Below are 23125 nucleotides of genomic sequence, written 5' to 3'. Positions count from 1 at the left end.
GTTGTCAGGATGTACTGCGTCTTTTTTTCGGCACAATGTGCGAGATTTCACTGGGAATCTCTTTAGGAACTGAACTCAGTTTAGCGTCTTCAGTGTGAGAGCTCCTGAATAGCTTCCAGTGCTATGGAGCAAAACGTTGGACATTGTGCCGAACAGTACACGGTCCAATCCGACAACACATCGGGGAGTTTCGCGGCAGCGGGAAACCTGCGCAGCAGTGAATGGAATGATTATTATTCACACCGCGCTAAGGGTGGCGGAGGGTTTTACAACAAAACTACGTCCAAATCACGACGCGGCTTAATACCAATTCTGGTATATCGTCTGCGAAATTGCACGCGTTAAACACTGATTCATCGCGCCATCATTTCCATCCCCGTGTCTCTCGCCTGGCAGAGCCGCCTAGCCCCGTGGCGCCGCCTCTGCTGGTGCGCGTGGCACCCACAACGCTGTGGATCAACCTGAACGTGAATTCCATCCGTGGCGAGGGCCCCGTGCTCGCCAAGGAGGTGGTGTGGCGTGCCACCAAGGGCAACTGGACCGAGGTGTACCCCGTGGCGGCACCCGTCTTCAAGCTGTGGCACCTGGACCCGGACACGGAGTACGAGATCCGGCTGCTGCTCACGCGGCCCGGGGAGGGCGGTACGGGGGCGCCGGGGCCTCCGCTCGTCACACGCACGCGGTGTGCAGGTGAGACCGACGCCACCATGACAACGCGTGCGCTCGTGCAACGTCGGAAGCCGTGGGGCCGAGGCTGAGGTTGCGGCCGAGGGAGAGGCCAGGGCCCTATCTTGTGGAGGCCGTGGTCAAGGCCGGCCGTGATGTGCAACTTCATTGCCTTGGTCGGCAAGATGTAGCCTTAAAGCGCCGGGTTGAAGCGCTGAGTTTTGGGAAATTCGTTGATCAACGTGGCTGGTTACCTACAGGGTTAGCCCCTCAGAGCAGCAGAGTTTAATACGCAGGTTCTTTGTATAGTGGATCATTTCTGTTTGAGGTCAAGGGTGACAGGTGAGGAAATGTCTTTGAGCCGGCCTTGTGACTGAGGACCCCTCCCTGGGCTCCGTAGCCAGATGGCCACACGGCCACAGTGCTCACGGCCAAACTGGGTCCAAAGGTCCAAAAAAGCCGGTGGCGAGCAATGCCTCCAATTAGCATAGTTGGTTACGTACAGTGCGAAAGAAATTCAACATACGTACATACAACAAACTGCACTCTCGAAGTTGTACTAGATACGAGTTGACGCATGTTTTGAATAGAGCAGGAATATTTTTGTAAGGGCTTGAGAAAGGCGACGGTGGGAGGGAACTCCACAGTGGAACAGTGTGGGGGGAAGACGCAGAAAGGGCAGTGGTTTGACCTGCGGTGCGGTCGTTCAACGCAGAGTGGACGAGGTGGTCTGAGTCCACAACAACACGGGTGTGGAGCCTGTGGTGCTGCCACAGCGGAGCCGCTCCGTCGGGGCCGTACCCACCGCCGTGACGCCGCCACTGGGGAGTGACGACGCCGACGCTGTGCGCCCCTCGCCGCCCCCCACATGAATGCACGCATACCCCACATAGCCCGAGGGGGGACTCACCTGGCTGACAGGTTTTCGTCCAGAAGCCCCTAATGGGATCAAGCTTCATGGTTTCCTGCGGCCGGGAAATTGGGCGATCTACCCCCGAGGCTGACGTGCACCGCGGCGCCGTGACCTGATATTAAAATTGCATGGTCACGGCAGGGGCTGTTGAGCCACCACGAGTGGAACCACACACACACAACACGGGTCAGTAGGCTAGTAGCGGGAAGAACAGAAAGCGGACGTCGAGGAGACCACTGCGGCGACGTCACCAGAGCTAGGATCCGTATATCAAAGGGCGGGAAAATCCAGGCCTCTGATTGGACAGGAGGCCAAGGGGGGGGGGGGGGGCAAAACAGCGGAATGCCTTTGTTATAGGTAGGAAAAAAGGAGGTGGATTCAGGCAGTAAAAGTTAGAGTCCTTCAAGATATCGAGGGCAGCGGGGTGTTGGAGCCAGGCGTTCGAGTTGTCCGTGTGACGAAGTTCAACGCAGCCAGGCCCAATTCTCCATGGAGTCGACGCACAGCATCGCCTTCTACAGCTTCCGGCGCATCAGATTGGGAGTAAGGTGAGTGTGGGCTAATTAATCAGAGGATAGAAAGTGGAGGGACAGGCAGGATAAATTGAGTCCAGGATCCCCGAGGGATAGGCTAGAGTCTGCTGACCCACATAAACACACGTAGTTTAGCGGGTTATCCGCGGGAATAAAACTGCCAGTAGAGGATAAACGGTGTCGTGTGGTCGTTGTGAGTGTGAAGAGGAGGGTGGAATGTTTTGTGTTCGCGTGCATACGCGGCTGTTTACAGCAAATAGGAGAGTGTAGCGTCTGGTGTTCGCGTACACGCGTGGCTGTTTAAGCGGCCTTTAACTCAGGGCGGAGTGACTCCCTGAAATCAGTGGCGCGCGTACGGTGGGCGCTCCCTGACCTCTGACCCCCGACCTCGAGTTCCGTGCGTAGGCGCTCGGTGTGACTGCGGAGTCTTGCGTCGGCGCTCTGTACCTTTTCGTTTGCGCACTGGACGGGGTTTTGCTTCGCGAGCGCGCTCACCGCAGCACGCCTGCTACTGAGCCCGCGTAGCGCGTTGTAAACGTAAAACCGTCGGCCCCACCAATTGAAACATGCCTACGCGGGCAGCAACAAAGTCGGGGTACAGGGGGGCGAGGAATTGGAGGTCGGTAGTCCGAACCCGACCGAGCAGTGGCGGGGTAGTAATATGAGTGATACGGAGGAGGCGGGGGACAGCAGCCCCCGCAAGCCTTTGGTTGCGTGTGTGTGCGTGCGTGTACACACGTTTGTGCGTGTGCATATGGATGCTTTCGTCTGCTTGTACTTGTGGGAGTGTAGGGGGCAGATGTTTGTGTGTGTAATGAGTCTCCCAGCCAGTGTGTCCCGGTGACTCATCGAGTATATTTGCACATGAGCACCTGTGCTGTGAGGCGGCCAGCTGTAGTCATTATCCCTCGGAGCTATTGTTGGGACAGCCTCTGCGTGTTTGTTATGTATGCCGGGTGTTGTAGTTTATTGCGTGCTGTTCGCGTTAAGTGCACGCTGTTTTTCAAGCAGACCCTCGGAAGGCTCGCAAATCTGGGTGCCGGGCTACGGCAGCCCGCTGTTGGCTTCTCCCAGCGAGGCAGGAGGGCGGCCCCATACATATTAAGGCGCCAGCTTCCCCGTCTCCAATTGCGCCACTATCTCCACAATAATCATCTACGCTTGAGGTTACAAAACGTTCTGCTGCGTCGTGTCGGCACGTTTTAATTATATTATTTACGGATATCGTGGCAGCAAATCTCTTCTGCCCCCCCGCTCTCGCCAGCACGAGGGATCTCCGATCCCCCCCCCCGCCCCCCAAGTGGCTTGGAGTCACCGAGGATTATCTCTGTCGGTGAGATAAGCGGCAGCGTGGCGGCGTCCAGCCGGTGACGCCGCAGAGTTGTCACCCTGGCTCATGCAGGCCGAGTGGGGTGAGCGGAGGAGTGGGCGAGGTAGGGTGAGTTGGTGAGTGGGGTGAGTGGATGAGCTGGGAGCCGGACAGGTGTGTAGGTGGCACCTACAGTGAGGGAAAAAGTATTTTATCCCCTGCTGATTTTGTGCGTTTGCCCACTGACGAAGAAATGATCAGTCTATAATTTTAATGGTAGGTTTATTTGAACAGTGAGAGACAGAATAACAACAACAAAATCCAGAAAAACGCATGTCAAAAATGTTATAAATTGATTTGCATTTTAATGAGGGAAATACGTATTTGACCCCCTCTCAATCAGAAAGATTTCTGGCTCCCAGGTGTCTTTTATACAGGTAACGAGCTGAGATTAGGAGCACACTCTTAAAGGGAGTGCTCCTAATCTCAGCTTGTTACCTGTATAAAAGGCACCTGTCCACAGAAGCAATCAATCAATCAGATTCCAAACTCTCCACCATGGCCAAGACCAAAGAGCTCTCCAAGAATGTCAGGGACAAGATTGTAGACCTACACAAGGCTGGAATGGGCTACAAGACCACTGCCAAGCAGCTTCGTGAGAAGGTGACAACAGTTGGTGCGATTATTCGCAAATGGAAGAAACACAAAATAACTGTCAATCTCCCTCAGCCTGGGGCTCCATGCAAGATCTCACCTCGTGGAGTTGCAATGATCATGAGAACGGTGAGGAATCAGCCCAGAACTACACGGGAGGATCTTGTCAATGTTCTCAAGGCAGCTGGGACCATAGTCACCGAGAAAACAATTGGTAACACACTACGCCGTGAAGGGCTGAAATCCTGCAGCGCCCGCAAGGTCCCCCTGCTCAAGAAAGCACATATACATGCCCGTCTGAAGTTTGCCAATGAACATCTCAATGATTCAGAGGACAACTGGGTGAAAGTGTTGTGGTCAGATGAGACCAAAATGGAGCTCTTTGGCATCAACTCAACTCGCCGTGTTTGGAGGAGGAGGAATGCTGCCTATGACCCCAAGAACACCATCCCCACCGTCAAACATGGAGGTGGAAACATTATGCTTTGGGGGTGTTTTTCTGCTAAGGGGACAGGACAACTTCACCACATCAAAGGGACGATGGACGGGGCCATGTACCGTAAAATCTTGGGGGAGAACCTCCTTCCCTCAGCCAGGGCATTGAATATGGGTCGTGGATGGGTATTCCAGCATGACAATGACCCAAAACACATGGCCAAGGCAACAAAGGAGTGGCTCAGGAAGAAGCACATTAAGGTCCTGGAGTGGCCTAGCCAGTCTCCAGGCCTTAATCCCATAGAAAATCTGTGAAGGGAGCTGAAGGTTCGAATTGCCAAACGTCAGCCTCGAAACCTTAATGACTTGGAGAAGATCTGCAAAGAGGAGTGGGACAAAATGCCTCCTGAGATGTGTGCAAACCTGGTGGCCAACTACAAGAAACGTCTGACCTCTGTGATTGCCAACAAGGGTTTTGCCACCAAGTACTAAGTCATGTTTTGCAGAGGGGTCAAATGCTTATTTCCCTCATTAAAATGCAAATCAATTTATAACATATTTGACATGCGTTTTTCCGGCTTGTTTTGTTATTCTGTCTCTCACTGTTCAAATAAACCTACCATTAAAATTATAGACTGATAATTTCTTTGTCAGTGAGCAAACGTACAAAATCAGCAGGGGATCAAATACTTTTTTCCCTCACTGTACACATCTGGCAAATGGGACCGTAGCTCCACAACTTCACAGACTCCGGTTGGAGGGGGCGAGTGAATAGAGCGAAGCCCTCCACCAACAATAGGATAATTTAGGGTGCATCGTGCTGTTAAATATAGTAGATTCTTGCAGTCACGATGCATACATTGAAGCGAGCATGTGAGGTTCAATGTTTTACTGTTCATCGTATTCTATTGTGTGTGGGGTAGGTGTGTGTGTGTGTGTTAGGTGTGTGTGTGTGGTAGGTGTGTGTGTGTGGTAGGTGTGTGTGTGTGGTAGGTGTGTGTGTGGGGTAGGTGTGTGTGTGTGTGGGGTAGGTGTGTGTGGGGTAGGTGTGTGTGTTGTAGGTGTGTGTGTGGGGTAGGTGTGTGTGGGGGGTAGGTGTGTGTGGGGTGTGTGTGTGGTGGGTGTGTGTGGTAGGTGTGTGTGTGGTGGGTGTGTGTGCGGTAGGTGTGTGTGTGGGGGGGTAGGTGTGTGTGTGTGGTAGGTGTGTGTGTGGGGGGGTAGGTGTGTGTGTGGGGGGTAGGTGTGTGTGTGGGGGGTAGGTGTGTGTGGGGGGGGGTAGTTTTGCCACGATGGCCTGAATAGGTGCTCACTAATAACACCGTTCCCCAACGACCTAGGCACATGTATTGTACACGCGTGTCACAGTGTATAGAGCACGCGGGAGTGTAGTTGTTAAGGAGTGGTGGTACAGTGGGTAGCACGCTGTGCTACGAACCCTAGGTCGACTCAGCCTTAAATGAGTACCTGATGCAATGTATCTAAACAACAGGATTGGGAGACAAACACAGCCGGGCGTGGTTCTGGCCACACCACACTTTTATGCGCCATTTCGGTCTTAATAGGTGCTCGCTAACAACACTTGCCCTAATAGTCCGTTAAAGGCTATGCAGGAGGTCTTTGTCTTTGTTGAGCACGCGCCACCCCATGCGCAACAGCCCCTTGTGTTCACAGGAAGTCGCTCGGTGCAACGACGTGAGGCTCACATGCAGGGTGGGAGCGGGCGAGGCGGGTGGGGTGGATGGTGGGGCGGAGTGGTGTGTGCATTGTGTAGTGGTGGGTGCAGAGTATACGCATGTGCGTGTGTGCACGGTGGGGGATGCCGCTCCCATTCTCCCTTGGCTTGCGGATTCTTATCAAAGGAAACAGATGCGGAGTGAGTGTACGGGTGCAAAGCAGCGCAGCTACGACTGTAAATCTCACCGTGGGAGCGGGCGAGTCAGTTCGGCGCGTACACACGTGTACCGGCGTGTGTATGTGTGCGTGTTTGTGCGCGTGTTTGTGCGTGATGCGTAGCGGTCCTGCCTCCCACCCTTCCCTGCCAGCTGCGATTTGACGCTCGGGAATAATGAGCGCTGCCGTTTTTTCTCAGAAGTGAAAGCGTGCAAAAAGCAAAATAAGTTGCGTAACGTGCCAAATAGTTTCCGCAACGAGCTTCACGGTGAATATTTAAGGTGTCAGAATTCGCATTTAGCACCTGGCACTGCTCGTATTAATGGCATTTCTATATCGGCGTTGTCTGGAGCATGTGTTTATATTTCTATATTGGTGTTGATATAAGTTTAAAATGTATTGGCTGTGAGTAACTCGAATGGATTGGCCAGCTTGCCGTGGGGTCTATTTTCTTGATGGCCGTGGTGTGTGCAGAGTGGCCGTGGGCTCTGCTTGCTCGAAGATCCCTTCGCTACGGGTCAAGGCGATTGCCAGGGGGCCGATGCTTTGCATAAACTATCTGGAGCTGCTGCCGGAGCAATGGTGCCAGGACACTAGTGCTACCTGCAACTCCCTTTTACAGCGTCTCACGGGAGCGGAGCGACCTCCGACCTTTGTCCTTTTGACATCCGAAGCAATCTCGTGGAAGTTATCACGGACGCGGGTCTTCAATGAAAATTTCATTACTGCCGGTCGGACGGCTGGGGAGATAACCGCGTGTTCAGGCACACAGATAAACGGGGGCTTACAAGGTTTTACAAAAACAGGAAGTCGAGTCTGTACGGGCCTCTGCCGCGTATAGTCACACGAGAGATAGTGAGCACCTCGACGCACCTCCGTTCAGTTTTTCCTTTAGAAAATCTAAAATTGTGTTTTGGAGTTAGGATATTGTGTGTACAAACAAACAAGGAAATGGGACATGTCATCGCCTCTGCTCGGCTCCCAGAAGACTGTGCAGAGAGATATTGGCAGTGTTGACGCGGGTGTCGGATCCCCGTGAATATTGAACCCGCACCGCCGCCACAGCGGGCGCCCGTTTGCTAGCACGACCGCCGCCACCGCCGTCTCCGTCCCCACCCATTTGTCAGGCGCTTCAAGATATTGACGTTCTTGACGCGTGTCACCGATGTTGTGAAAATTTAGGCGGTGCATTTTAGAATTATCGTGTCCGTAAGGAACGACATTCGGAAAGGAAATCGGTGAAGACTGTATGCCTCGGCTTACTGCGTGGCAGGGATATACGTAACCCATGCCAACACGTGGAGATTTTATACAATTTATCGTGTATGAAGCTCCCTGTCGGTCAACATTCCTGAATGACTGTTCACATTGAGCGAGATTCATGTATTGGCTTTCCTGCGGTGAAAATCAAATTTCTCTTTGTCATTTTTAAATATTTTAGTGGGAGCTGGAACCTTTCAAAATGATGCAGATATTTACTGAAAATAGTCACTTCCTTTAGTGGTGTGCGCTTATATACGTTTGTATGTAAACACACTCGTTCACAAATTCTTACTCGTACCAAAGAGACAGATGTCTCATGATAGCAGGTAGGCTGCTGGGCCGTGTGCTGCTACCGAGCACTCGGGAAGGCCAGCAGTGCGCATGAGAGGACGGTCACTGTGGTGACCACCACATGCAGGCCATTCCGTCTCGGCACCCACACGCGGTGTCCAATCACCACGCTGCAGGTCACACCACTTCTCTTTGCGCATCTCCTCTCGCGCTGCTCCACTTTGCAATTTCCCTCCCATCGTCTCTTTCTCCAAAGCTCTTAAAATAACATCGCTCATTTTAACAAACGTGTTGATAACTCTTATGTATTACAACTTTGACAGTTGCTGGCTGCTTGGCGTTTTTGGCCTTTGGGCACCATGCCCCAGAACTGAGTTTAAAAGAACCACAAACACGCGCACACAAACACGCGCACACAAACACGCGCACACAAACATGCGTGTGTAAGCAGCGTCAGGGTTTCAAGCTAGCAACTGCTGCCACAGCCGCACGCTAAAAAAAATTTCCTGGCACTCATTTATTTATTTACATCCCCACTGCTTGTTATTGTCAGTCGCTGCTCTTATCGAGGCAATTTGTGTTAATGTATGTGACTGCTCGCAGGAGGGAACGTGGCATTAGGTGCTTGCTCACAGGGCTTGTGCCCAGACTGGCATCTCCCCCACTCAAGGAGCGAGGTGTTTGTTATCGACCAGGATGGCACAGGCGTCGCGGTCAGGACGGAGACCACCGCCGTGCTGCGCTCCGAGCCACTTTATTTCATTTGTTGAGAGATTGGCCGAGTGAGCTCGTTGGCGAGGATGTCTGCCGCGTTTCCGTGTGGCCCCATGGACGTACAGAGTATGTTGCATGCCTCACTCACCCGTTTTTCCAATTTTCACGAGACTGCCTCATAACGGCCGTAATTGACGTTGTTATGAGAGCTGCATGAGCAGCCACGGTGAATCCGAAATCCCCGCTCTCATGCCCGAGTGGGGGACTCAGCTCGTTAAACCAGCTGCGTGGCCTTTCACGGTTGTGTTGCAAAACAAAACATGATTTCCTGCTCCAACAAGCAATTAGACGGTGCTCACCTGAGCCAGTGTGGTGGAAATGCCTGTGAGTGGGGTGTCTGTCCATACGACAAACTGCGATTGACTTCCACGTAAAGTGGGAGTTGTTTTATCGATCCCTGAGGAATGATGGGCCGAGTCAACCCCCAACCAGGATGTGAACTCACAGCTCTCCGATTGTGAGCCGCTCGCTACACTGCCGAGCCACCACCTGGCTCTACAGCTCTCCTGCTGGGGGCTCCAGCACGTGAGGCGAACGGACGGACATTCATGCCCAACGTCTCACGGTGCAAGACGAAATCCATCGGAGAGTTCAACGCAATCGGCTGTCAACGTTTGTCTCAGTTGGCGCCTCTTGTGAAGGGGGACAAAGCTCACGAGTGAATGCCAGCAGAAATTACGAAGAACCTTTGTTCATTTTCTCCAAGTTTCATTCTCGTGGTTTTTCTGTTCTTCCCAATTTTAATTGCCTCATGTTTTTCATGATTGCGAAAATCAAAGGCTTGCCGCAAATTAGCTCGCACTTGATATCAATATTTTAACACGAAGACCCTTGTGAAGGAGCATCACAGAGGTTCAAGACAGGTTTCTACCCGCAGCATAGCGAGAAAGAAGTGTCCATGATTAGTGTCAAAGCATTGCATTTGAGAGTCGTAATGGTAAACATTACCACTTTAATGACACCATATTTATATGTTTATTTAATTTATTCTCAAATAAATTCAAAATCGCCCCCCCCCCCGGAATGTCAGGACGAGTGACGCCGCCGCTGAGGCGTGCAGACAGCAGTGCCGGAGCGGTGGGGCACGTCGCCGGTCCACCACCGCGTTTCCCGCCCGCCAGATCTCGGTTGCACAGAGCGCGGCTTGCTGGCTTGACCGTGGCTGGCACCGCCGGCTCCATCGGCCGCGGCTGCCAGCAGTGAATTCTGGGGAGCCGGAGTAAAAAATGGAGGAAACAAATGCGCAACGAACGTCCTCGCGCTTGTGCGCGTGTGTGTCCAACGAAATTGAACGCAAGAACGCACGTCAGTCGACGCGTCGTCGGTGATCGTTCGTCACGGAGATTTGGGTCGACGCGAGCGTGCGCTGGCCGGGTTTCATTGGCTCCCATTCACTTCGTCCACCGACAGAGCTACGTTGTCAGCAGAGGGCAGAGCAGCAAAGTCAAATGTTGCACCGTACATCTGTGCTCCATGCTGTTCACCCCTTGGCACATATCTACAATTATCACAGAGATTACATGAACATATGCAGACATATCATCGTCACCAACTATAATCAGTTCACTGCTGGATGAAGGCCTTCCCAAGCCTTTGTCCTTTCCCGTGATCCCACAATGTAATAATCCAGCAGTCGCGCAAGGACGAGGCAGATTTTCCTTCCACGTTATGGAATCATCGTCGGTGAGAACTTAGGCACTTCCACGTCTGGTATTAAGTTCTTCACTCGTAGAGAAGTTTCAATCTGAGTGCGGTGTGTGCAGCTGGGTGACTTTGCATGACATGCATCTCAATGTCTTGCAGAAGTTTGTATGTACACATATACAGTGAGGGAAAAAGTATTTGATCCCCTGCTGATTTTGTACGTTTGCCCACTGACAAAGAAATTATCAGTCTATAATTTTATTGGTAAGTTTATTTGAACAGTGAGAGACAGAGTACCAACAACAAAATCTAGAAAAATGCATGTCAAAAATGTTATAAATTGATTTGCATTTTAATGAGGGAAATAAGTATTTGACCCCTCTGCAAAACATGACTTAGTACTTGGTGGAAAAACCTTTGTTGGCAATCACAGAGGTCAGACGTTTCTTGTAGTTGGCCACCAGGTTTGCACACATCTCAGGAGGGATTTTGTCCCACTCCTCTTTGCAGATCTTCTCCAAGTCATTAAGGTTTCGAGGCTGACGTTTGGCAACTCGAACCTTCAGCTACCTCCACAGATTTTCTATGGGATTAAGGTCTGGAGACTGGCTAGGCCACTCCAGGACCTTAATGTGCTTCTTCTTGAGCCATTCCTTTGTTGCCTTGGCCGTGTGTTTTGGGTCATTGTCATGCTGGAATACCCATCCACGACCCATTTTCAATGACCTGGCTGAGGGAAGGAGGTTCGCACCCAAGATTTGACGGTACATGGCCCCGTCCATCGTCCCTTTGATGCAGTGAAGTTGTCCTGTCCCCTTAGCAGAAAAACACCCCCAAAGCGTAATGTTTCCACCTCCATGTTTGACGGTGGGGATGGTGTTCTTGGGGTCATAGGCAGCATTCCTCCTCCTCCAAACACGGCGAGTTGAGTTGATGCCAAAGAGCTCAATTTTGGTATCATCTGACCACAACACTTTCACCCAGTTGTCCTCTGAATCATTCAGATGCTCATTGGCAAACTTCAGACGGGCATGTATATGTGCTTTCTTGAGCAGGGGGACCTTGCGGGCCCTACAGGATTTCAGTCCTTCATGGCGTAATGTGTTACCAATTGTTTTCTTGGTGACTATGGTCCCAGCTGCCTTGAGATCATTGACAAGATCCTCCCGTGTAGTTCTGGGCTGATTCCTCACCGTTCTCATGATCATTGCAACTCCACGAGGTGAGATTTTGCATGGAGCCCCAGGCCGAGGGAGATTAACAGTTCTTTTGTGTTTCTTCCATTTGCGAATAATCGCACCAACTGTTGTCACCTTCTCACCAAAATGCTTGGTAACGGTCTTGTAGCCCATTTCAGCCTTGTGTAGGTCTATAATCATGTCCCTGACATCCTTGGAGAGCTCTTTGGTCTTGGCCATGGTAGAGAGTTTGGAATCTGATTGATTGATTGCTTCTGTGGACAGGTGCCTTTTATACAGGTAACAAGCTGAGATTAGGAGCACTCCCTTTAAGAGTGTGCTCCTAATCTCAGGTCGTTACCTGTATAAAAGATACCTGGGAGCCAAAAATCTTTCCGATTTAGAGGGGGTCAAATGCTTATTTCCCTCATTAATATGGGAATCAATTTTGTTGTTATTCTGTCTCTCACTGTTCAAATAAACCTACCATTTTTAAATTATAGACTGATCATTTCTTTGTCAGTGGGCAAACGTACAAAATCAGCAGGGGATCAAATACTTTTTTCCCTCACTGTATATGTTGAACTTCTTTTGCATGGTACGTAGCCAACTGCTTATCGGAGGTACGGGGGAAGAACAAAAAACTAAACACAAAAAATCAGCTGTAAAGAAATGAGTTTTCAATCTAAAACTAGTTGTCAATCTTTTATCTCTTCCTTCCATCAAATTCATCAACCATGATCAATACACTGCTAAATGAAGGCCTTCCTAAGCCACTGCTCACAGTCCTGCAGTTCAACAATCCACGCAGCAACCCGCACATGATCTGTTGACGTCTTCTGGGACACATTTTACTCCTTGACTGCCGTTCCGTTCTTACTCTTGACCATCGCCAATCATCTTTTAGAGCCATGCTGTACTCTGCCCAAGGCCACTCACATTTGCTTAAATGCTTGGATGTTATATTCTTAGTTTTATCGGTAAAGTCACGTTGAAGAGAAACAACAAAATAACAAAATATATATAAAACAATAAAAAATTCTCACGACGTTTCGACCATGCTTGGATGTTGTCATGATTCTGCATGTGTGTTCTCTCATCCACGTCTTCCACTTTCGGTCTCTCAGTGTAATTTCCAAGCACGTGTGTCTCCACACTTTTATTCAAAGTTTTCAGTTTTTGTTCCATATTTTTTGTATCGACCACGGTGTTTTAGACAAGTAAATTAAACCAGGCGGCATGACCTTGAGAATAACAAAGTCGAATTTTGAGTGGTATGGTATTGCTGGTGGTATGCACAGATTGAACACTTTCTTTTTGACACATTAGTCTTATTAAATCCAGATATAATTGTTGAAAGATTACGATTTTACAGCACCTAACAATCGCAGTAACGACGGCCCGCCCACGTCGCTCCTCCAGATCCGAAGCACGGGCCACAGGGCGTGCGCGTCGTGGACCTGCGTTCGCGGGAGCTGACGCTGCAGTGGGAGCCCCTGGGCTACAACGTAACGCGCTGCCAGAGCTTCAACATCACCGTGTGCTACCGCAGCTGGGCAGGCGCCGCCCCGCCGCAGCAGCAACCGCCGCAACAACCGCTGGCGGCCAACGGCGCCTCCGTCGGCGCCGGCGCTACCGCCGGCACGGCCAACGAGAGCAGCTTGCCGGAGGTGTGCCGCGATGCCGGCAAGGCGGTGAGCGGCTTCGTGCTGTCGGGACTCCCGCCGCACCACAACCTGAGTCTGCAGGCCGTGTTGTACACGCCCGAGGGCCGCAAGGCAGGCGAGCGGATCTACACGCAGACCGACGAGGACGGTGAGTGGACAACGCGCGTACCTTGTGAAACAACACTCGCAATAACGACGACAACGACGATGACGACGGCGATGAGAATGGGATGGGAATAGTGGCGTGGAACTCGAGAGGCAGCCTGAGGCACGCCACAGGCCCTGAACCTTTTCTCATGAACGCCAACTTTTAACCCTGAACCGTAAACACAAATCTCTAAGCGCTGAAAAATAACTATACAGCTCAGTGGGCCTTACCTGGGAAAAAAAATATTTTTCAATATTGTAATAGTTTTAAAACCCTAATCCTCAACCTCTAAATCCTAATACCTAAACCCAACTCCTAACCTTATCCCTAAACACCAAACAAAACCCAAATCCTAAACCTTAATCATATCATCCTATTAAGTAATGCCCCTTAATATTTGATCAACTGAAACCAAAAGAAGCATTGTCATTGTATGAGGTAGATTTAATAAAAAAATAAATGGGTACAGTAATAACTAACAACAATGCCCTTTATTTATCCAGGACACCCTCACAGAGTCTCAAGACCTTTGTCAGGAGGGTTCTACATTGGAATGTTAGGCCAGTTCCATTGATAGGTTTTTGGCATTTGTGAGGAATTCAGTGGCCGATTAATGCATAAGAGGTGACAGCTCTTAAGGTGGCGTACAAATAGATAAAATAACGTATTGTTTTACTACCATAATCTAGCCACCTCATAGCCCAAGCGTACGATAAGAAGTGACCAGGCTGAACCCTGTTGGGCTGCTGAGACCGGCTAGCTCGGGTGCCCTCGGGGTTATTCAAGAGTCTTCGCACTCGATGTCGGCGTTCAGGCGAGAGGTCGAGAGGTCGACGGGTCGAGGGGTTGGGTGGTCAGGCGGTCATCCTCCTTTGACGTGTTTATCCCAGAGACTCAAAAGAGGACTGCCAAATAGATGTTAATGAACTTATCCGAATTGCTTGGACATGGCTCATTACCCAGTTTAGTAAAAGGGCATCTGCAGTCTACGGCAGGAGTCCACAGGAAATGCGTTTTACAGAATGAAAAAAAGGTTGAAATGGAGCTGTGGATTATGCCGCACAACTTTAAGAGATGCATTGCTCTGTCGGCTGAATCGCCATGGCACTGAATTTGGAAGGGTCAAATGAAGCGTTTTTCCAAATGCGCTTTGGTATTTTACAATTTTTCGCTGTGTGGAATTATGAGGTTGCCCAACGTGCGACTTTGCGGGGAGATTTTGGGTAATCCGCATTAAATGTGGTTGGGCCCCCTCGCCCTCCCCCTCCTCCCCCCAACACCCCCACGCATGACAGGACGATCGTCGCGGCCGTGACCGCGTCCCGCGTTTCCATGGAGAAATTGTACTTGGGAATGGGGCTGCTGCTGTAACATGCAAGAGAAATTTATAACCGCAGATGGCGAGAGCGATTGCTAAAAGACACGGCACGTGGAAGCGAGATCCAGAGCGACAGGGAAGCTGACACGGCAGCGCTAATTTCGGCGAAGGAGAAATTAACCACAATACAGCTGGGAAATAACGTGGGGGCAAAACGTGCGGACTGACGGACCGTGGCGTCCCATCACGGGAGCCGCGTTGTCGCCGTGCGCTATCCCCCGAGCAGTGTGAATGCACCACGGTTGGCAGGTGGAGTGTGGTGGGATTCAATGTGGGGACTCCCACCTCTGTGAAGACAAGCTGTGAGGAGACCAAATGCCCACTCGAGGGGTTCTGTAGTGCCCCACCGGGTGGGAATCCTTCTGCGAGCATAGACACGAACACGCAATTGTAGGGCTGCACTTATGTGTTTTATATTTATTTATTTGTTTGCACCTCGCCCCCCTTACCCCTCCCCTTCCCCTCCTCCCAACTGCCGCTGCCTCCACCGCCCCAGTGCCGGGCCCTATATCTGCGGTGGCCATCAGTGGCGTGGCCACGGAGGAGAGCATTTCGCTGCAGTGGCGAGAGCCGGAGGAGCCAAACGGGGCCATCACGCAGTACGAGGTGCGGCATAGACGTCCGCGGCACCTGGCCGACACGTTGCATCATCGTCATTGCCCTTGTCGTCACTATCAGCATCATTACCGTAAATGGCTCTCCGTCTGTGTAGTCTCCTTTCTCAAAGATGTCGGCAATCGTGGCCTTCCTTCCATTTAGCTCTGTCTATGATATTTACACAACAACTTTGCATAGGATTATCCTCCCAGATGCATCCAATCATCACACTGCTGCTGCTCTTAACTGGCTGTCTTCCTCGGCTTCTTGTCCACCATTGTCCAGTGGTAGAGTGAGCGGTTCGCAATGGGAAGCTTCTGAGTTCAATTTCTGGATGGGAGCTAAACTATGTACTGCCACATATAACACTACACTATTTAGGCATTCTAGTCGAGGGTTGGAGTCAAAGGGCTGAGTTTACCTCTGGGTCGAGGTGAGTGAGGTTTGGGCTTGAAGACGTCAACCTGTGCCGATCGGGGATCTGGGTTTGCCGATCGGGGATCTTGAGTTCAAGGCAAGATTTTCGGAATTCCTGACCCCCCCTCCCCCTCCGGCGAGGGCAAATATGAAGCTGCTTTATTCGTACCCCGCAGTTTTATTTCGTACGCATTTTTAGCGATACTAACCTCGTGGGCAGTGGAATAACGGCGCACTTCCCGGACGAACATTAATTGCCGTTTTATTGCACGGCCACGGTAATGAAAATTGCAGAAACGAAATGGAAATGTGGAGTGCGGTTGAGTGTGTTGCACTAACACGGTCATGATTATTAATGACGGTAATAACAGCTGCTCTTGTTTATTCATTCGTTGTGGATGTTCTGCTTTAATAATTGAGCATGACGAAGCTGCGGAGTAATCGGAGAGCTGCTGGGCTCGTGGTTTACAATGACTCTGAGGGAAGGCCGGGGAGTGACGGTGGGGGAGGGGTGTCGGGGGACAGGGGGAGCGTGGATGTGGACTGGAGAGACGCGGCTCACCAACGGTGCGAGTCTATCGTTTGAGATCCCGCGCTATGTGCGGAATCGTTTTAGGCAAAAGCATTTCCTTTTTTCAGTTGCTGCTGGAATTGATTGCTGTAGAACTGATTCAGTCTGGCGCAATCTAGAATCAAATTAACGTTCACCAGGGGTCCGGCTGTGAAGTCGCTCGGATGACCGGATTGGCACTCCACCGGTTTACGCAGGCATCAGGGTTTCATTCCTGCAATCGCTCAGTATTTTTTTGCGCAGCGGTGTTATGCAAGCTTGCCGTCTGCTGCAAAGTGGTCGTTAAAATCCCTCTGCCATTGTTCTGACATCACTCAGCCCAGTGGGTTAGTGCTGGTGTCACGATCCTCATGCGTAGATTACTCGGCTACGTATTGGAGAGGCGTCCGCCCTAGAGAGGTTGAATTATAAAAAATAACACATTGAATTGAAATTGTTCCTTATTTTGTGAATGTCACAAATTCATGTTTTCATGTGTTCATGAGCCTGTTGGTTTAATCTACATGGAATCTATTTGTCTCTATAATCGTTCCTACGTCTCTTACCAGGATATGCGAGTATAAAACCGATAAGTGAAACGATCCAAGGAGAAACTTAAAACTCGCTGCCAGCGACGAGCGCGATGTGACGGCACGAGTGAGCAAACTTTTGAATGGTGGCCCCGGCAACAGAGTCAACAGTTACATTACTGAATTCATAATGAGTACATCCAAGCCTCCGTGTACAATGCGCAGTTAGGCGGCTGCGGAGCTCGAACCACGAACCTCTGCAACAAGCGACGAAGGCGCGAGCTCTCGGCCGTGCCTCACCATCGGCCCTCATGAGTAGCGGTTGCAGCGAGTGCCATCGCCGGCCGCTGACAGACCGGGACGCGGGGATCACACCGCTAAGTGGGTGGGCGAACACGAGGGGCCAAAATGACGTTTCTTTGTTGGAGCACCCACCCCAGCGCCTCCCTAGCCCCAATCGTGTTGCAGAACATTCTGCGACTGTGCGATTGTTACGGATGCTGTTGTGATAGCCCCAGGTCTGCGCTTTGTGCCTGCCCAATGCGCTGCAGCCCACGTTTCGTAATAATTCCTCTTTTTTGTAAAGCTCCATTAAATGTTTATTTATTTATTTGTATATTGTTGTGTGTCCGTCCCCTTTCAAACGTGACCACGTCTAGAAAATTGATTTCGTTTCCACGGAAAAAGCTATCATGGAGCAGAGCATGTTTTGATGGGTCTTTAAAAGCAGCATGCCGTGCGATACACCGACTGTAATAACCACAGCCATTGTGTTAAAGAGGAATCGTGCGGTACACCGACTGTAATAACCGCAGCCATTGTGTTAAAGAGGAATCGTCCGCTACTGCCGTGTGGAGAGGTCGAGGTTAAATAAAATAAAAAAAATCTAATTTCCCCGATTTCTCTTTGTGCCATAAAATATGTTCTGAAAGAGAAAATTAGTTTTATATTTGCAGTATTTAATTCCACTCTGGAGTGAGAAACGGCTTTTACATTATTAGAGAAATAGGTTTTGGTGAGATTACTGTTCATGTGACCACAAATAAAATGCACACAACACCGTACGCACGCGTGCGTTACCCGTACAGGCAGCACGCCGCGCCGCTCCGTTGCGGTGCGACCGATCGCGGCACAGCCGGTCACGGAGCACCGCCCTGTGCACCGAGATGGCAGCGTCCGGCCTCAGGCGGTTATAGGCACGAATACCGCACTGTTAGCGGGCAGCTATGAAGGCCATTCTGGCAGACCAGGCGGTGGTGTGGGCAAAAACCACGCCCGACCGCCTTTGTCTCCTCAGTGCCAATGTTTACATGCAACACCAGGAACGCGTTTAAGGTTGAATCAACCTAGCAGAGGCCCAGGACCTGTTCACTGATGTTCCGAGTACCCATATGTTGTGAGTGATGAGAGGGCAACGGACAGATAGTGTTGCCACACGGACCTCATCAAAAAGTAACTTTAAGACCTAAGGTGGTCCACAATGCCATAGTTTAGCCAGTGTATGAAATATAGTCGTCTGATACAGGATCCCTAACACAACACATTTGGAATCACCTCAAAATCTGCATCCTGTCCTCATCCCAAATAGTCGCTGGATTTGTCGCTTTGCCAAAAAGTTTTCGCTGAAACATCCAACACTGAAAACCTCTGAGTTGGTAACGCTGGGAGAGTTTGACTCGCACTTGGTGTGTCACTGCGCAGGTGTCGTACAGCGCCTTGCACTCACGCGACCCAGACTACGTGCTGGAGAGCGGGAGCGAGGTCGTGCTCAAGCCGTGGAGTGAGACGCGCCACCTCTTCGGCGGCCTGCGCCCTGGCACCACCTACTCCTTCTCGCTGCGTGCCAGCACCACCAAGGGCTTCGGCCTCGAGACCATGGTGCTGTTTACCACCAAGATCTCCGGTGAGCGCGCGTGCCGGCGTTTGGTCTTCACCCCACAGATGAACGTTCACCTGCCAACGCTCGGCATTCGACTGTTCATTGATCCATTGTTTGGGATGCGTCCCATGGTGTAGTAGTTAGCATACTGGACTTGCAATCCAGAAGTTGCCGATTCAATTCCGTTGCCCACAACAGCAATTGGAATCGTGGTGCAAGGTTCCCACATTCCCCCAAGGCTGTCTACCCAGCAGTATAAATACACCTTATGGTGGGACCCTGGGGTCCCGAATAAACGGAAGTCAAAATCGTAATTAATCAATTTATTTTTGGCGACTCCGTCCCACCGGGCACATAAACGCCACAACCCACCAGAAATCAATCCTCTCGTTCGTCACCAAGCACCCGTCGTTGCCGTAGTCATAAACAAAACTTTGATTAGCGCATCGTGTAGAGCTCGTCGAGAGGAATAGGTTGCCGTATCGTTTGCCTCCAACAGATATAAAATTACGTCGCAACGCAGTTTATGCGAGAGCCGGGGACTTATGGGACCCCAGGGTCCTGCCATAAGGTTCAAATGACACCATGCATAACTCAGCAGCTAAATCCTTCACCACCGAGCAGTACACTATTCACCATTAATAATTTCCTCGCTCACCGTGAGCCCCCAGTGTTGTCTGCCCCTCGTGAAAACACAACAACCGCCATTCGCCACTAAGTGGAGGTGACGTCACCACGACGCTTGTGCCAGGCCACCTTGAGGCCACTTGAAGTGTCGAACGCCCTCTGGCAGGAGGTCACGGGGTAAACCCAGATGCCCCGGGTCGACTGACTGAGATGACCGAGATGACTGGCTGATGCACCACCTGTGCCCCCTATTGTGCCAACTTGCTTTGCTTTAGCCACCCGGCGCTCCGCTCGTTGTTGTGAGCATCGCTCCTCCACCCTCTGTTGTTGTTGGAGGGCGACTGCCTCCAACTGCCGAGTAGCGTCCTTCACGAGCCTCCTCCACTGAGGCCGATCTTGACACCGCTGGTACCAGTCATCGGCAAGTCCACTCAGCTCCACATCCTCCCGTACCACGTCACTCCATCTCTTCTCTAGCCCGTGCCGCGCCCGTTTAGCCCCCTCGATCTGGCCGAACAAAAGCTGTTTGGGCATGCTGTGATTGAAAACACACACACACACACGTGTTCTGTGTCTATACACTCGCCATCATTTCAGAACCACACGCAAGCTATTAAAACGCGCTGATCTATTCACTCCGCACTGCTCGCTGCAGACACCTCTACAGGGGCCGTTAGTGAAGGTGATCGAAATTGCTCATTGCTGCCATCCCCAAATGAAACGCTCGCTTTCTGTCGCTTCTCGTTGACGGGGCCTCAGGTTTGTGGGCAGCGTTGTGAACTTTATGAAAATCTGACATCAAGATGTCTCAGCACGGCTCGCGCATGCGTGCCCAAAACGCTCGAGCCGAGCGGCAGCCTCCCCGACAGCGGTGGGAATTACTGCGTGATGAGCAGTGCACTCGCAGGGCACTGCTTCGTGTTTCATCATGCGATCGTCGCCCAGAACTCGGCGGAACGGCGTGTCAGTTGGCTAAACATGCTAAGTGGCACTCTTTAATATAAAAAAACAGTAATTTTTGTTCTTGAATTCAGAAAAGTGCCTGTAATTTTTTTTAAGTAAACAAAACACCCTAAAAAGCACCGGTGGAGAGTTAGATTTTTTTCCTGAATGCACTGGACACGTCTCGCATTGCACATGGTGATGAACACATGACAACCGTTTCCACAATGGACCGTGAGAGATTGTGGTGATGATAATCATGTAGATTCATGTTCAGTTCCGAAGATAAATGTTTGGTTGGAGCAAAATATAACTTGACGCTCGACCAGGAAAACCTTGGGTTGGCAGGCCTCTCCAGCGCTACCTAACCCTTGACCCTGTACCCCACGCCCCTCCGCCCCCTTGCCCGCACACCCCTAGCCCCACGACTACCGCAGTACGAGAGCGATCCGCTGCTGGAGTACTCCGACACGACGGCCACCGTGATGCTCAAGCCTGCACAAGGCCGGGGGGCACCCATCAGGTGCATTCCCAGCATGCACTTCACCTGCCTAGGATCCCATGGCAAGCTACTGTGGAGTTGTTTGTGGTGTGGTACGGGGGGGCCCATTGTGTGTTTAGTGGTTGAGCTCGATTCAGTTGTTGAAGAAGCTCGCGGTGCGTGGAGTGAAACTTTGCACGTTGTGCCCAACAACACGTGGTACGACCTGTAAACAAATTCTAGAGCGATGCAGCGCAACTGTGAAAGCTTTCACAGTGGCATGTAAAGTGTTAATTTATAAAAAAAAATATTAAACTAAACACATTCGGACCGGGTGGCTCAGTGGCAGAGCGAGCAGCTCCCAATCGGAAGTTTGAGTTCACATCCTGAATAGGGGTTGACTTGTCATCCCTCGCCACCACCAGAGGAACATCGAATTTCCACTGCTGGTACAGGGCTGTGCACAGGAGATGAGCGCCAACACATCGATGCTGATTTGAGCAGGAGATAATTTTTCCTGTCTTTCTAATGAAAACAGCTTACCAGCTTCCCGCACCATCCTCCACCCCTCCGGCTTCCCTCGTCTCTCCCGCTGAACCACCGTGCTCCCCACTGCCCCCCACAGCGTGTACCAGCTGGTGGTGCGTGAGGAGCCCCCCAAGAAGTCTCGACGAGCACCCGAGCACCCGGACTGCTTCCTGGAGCCCGTGTCGTTCCGCCAGGCGCGGGCGCGCCGCACCCCCTACTACGTGTCGGCAGAGCTGCTGCCCGAGAACCTGGCGGGCGGTCGGCGCTTCACCATTGGCGACAACCACACCTACCGTGGCTACTGGAACGCGCCCCTCGCCTCCTCGAAGGTCTACGCCATCTACTACCAGGCTCTGGCGCTGGGTGACGAGGTGAGCGAGCAGAGGGAGGACGGCCGGAGTTCGCCATGCGTCTGCGTTTGCCTGCGCGCGTTTGTGTGCGGGCAGCGGGGGCATCGGTGGTGCAGCGGTTGGTGCAGTGCTACATATGTATGTTGAACTTCTTTTGCACCGTACGTAGCCAACCGTGCTAATCGGAGGTGCAGTGGAAGGACAACTAACTAAACGCAAGAAGGAGTTCTAAACAAATTAGTTTTCAACCTGGTGACCTAAGTTTGATTCCTGTTTGTGGCCAATACCAGTGACGATTATCTGAACTAGTCCTGGGCCACTCCTAGGTCGACTGAGGCTCAAATGAGTACCTGGAAAAATCTGTAAACATTGCCACTCGAGGGACATGTGTGTTGTGCCGGCCTTCGTAGGTGCTACTTTCGAACATCACCCCAACAGAGAAGTGGGTGTTGTTCAAAGCGTGGCGTGCAGTGATTCACGCCTTCAGTTCGTACAATGTGTTGTTCATGGTTTCCACCTCTACTGCTTTTAGGAATATCTCACAATACCTTGTAGTACTGTGAGATATTCTTGTTCCCCATGATATGTCCCAGTTTTGTGTATCTCAGGGGTGGCCAACGCACTTTGTCGGAGAGCGCGAACCGACAGGTTTTTCCATGCCCTTACCCGTCCCTCTCCCACCCCGACCTTGCTCGATGTTTTCAGGCAGCGTTAATCTCAGGTTTTAAAATACCTTTTAAACAAATTAATTATTAATCCTGGTGGGGGAAAGCATCCATTTCACGAAATTAAAAATGTAAACACCACAAGGACATCCGACCTGCAGTGTTGTTTATAAAAAAAAAATCAACCTCTAGCAGATGGAATAAAAATGCTTCTATATATGAATGAGGCCTCCTAGGAAAGGCTGCTTGCTGTCTTCAGAGCCGTCCCTAGGGTATGGCGAATCGGGGCGACCACCCAGGGCCCCCCGGCGCTTTAGGGGGTCCCGCGTTTCGACGTCACAGTTTCAGATGTAATTCTTCCGGTTTAGTTTGAAGGCGTCGGGGGGCCCACAGTGAGAATTGCCCCCCCGCCTCCACCCCCTATGGACGGCCCTGGTTGTCTTGGCTCAGGCTCACACCCAAGAGACCTCTGTGTCGCTCACTCATCGCTCTCGTCGTTGAAGTCAGAGCAGCCACTTCATAATGACCTGACGAGCGTAATTCGCGAGATGGGAATATCGGCGGTTCCATCAGGTTCCGTTGTGAGCGAAATAAAACAACTAAGATGAGATTATTTTTTTTCCCCGACTGAAATTACATTGGCCCCTCTCGCATTATCCTCGCGCCATTTCACAAAGTGACGACTTGAATGCCTATTACGAAAATGATGGCTGCCCCAAAGCTTGTATCGGTGCTGAAACCGTCTCTCTCCCTCACTGCTATTCATAATAATAATAAAAAGTGCATTTTGTAGCCGTTGGCTTTTTTCATTTCTGT

General features: G+C 51.1%; 1 protein-coding gene across 3 annotated transcripts in view; it reads left to right on the top strand.

Moving 5' to 3' along the window:
* Positions 1 to 23125, top strand: part of LOC116946687 (receptor-type tyrosine-protein phosphatase kappa-like) — a 181240-nt gene that overhangs the window by 85616 nt on the left and 72499 nt on the right. For all 3 annotated transcript variants that reach the window (XM_032961896.2, XM_032961899.2, XM_032961900.2), the window contains exons 7-12: positions 397 to 690; positions 12973 to 13365; positions 15240 to 15349; positions 18539 to 18740; positions 20706 to 20808; positions 21392 to 21665. In XM_032961896.2, coding sequence (XP_032817787.2) covers positions 397 to 690; positions 12973 to 13365; positions 15240 to 15349; positions 18539 to 18740; positions 20706 to 20808; positions 21392 to 21665 — 1376 coding nt within the window. The remainder of the gene's footprint in view (positions 1 to 396; positions 691 to 12972; positions 13366 to 15239; positions 15350 to 18538; positions 18741 to 20705; positions 20809 to 21391; positions 21666 to 23125) is intronic.

The sequence above is a fragment of the Petromyzon marinus genome, chromosome 27 (assembly GCF_048934315.1).
Source record: "Petromyzon marinus isolate PM22_M1 ecotype Great Lakes invasive population chromosome 27, UKy_Petmar_22M1.pri1.0, whole genome shotgun sequence".
Taxonomy (NCBI): Eukaryota; Metazoa; Chordata; class Hyperoartia; order Petromyzontiformes; family Petromyzontidae; genus Petromyzon; species Petromyzon marinus.
The sequence above is the reverse complement of the archived record's forward strand: the minus strand, read 5'-3'. Positions and strand labels throughout refer to the sequence as shown.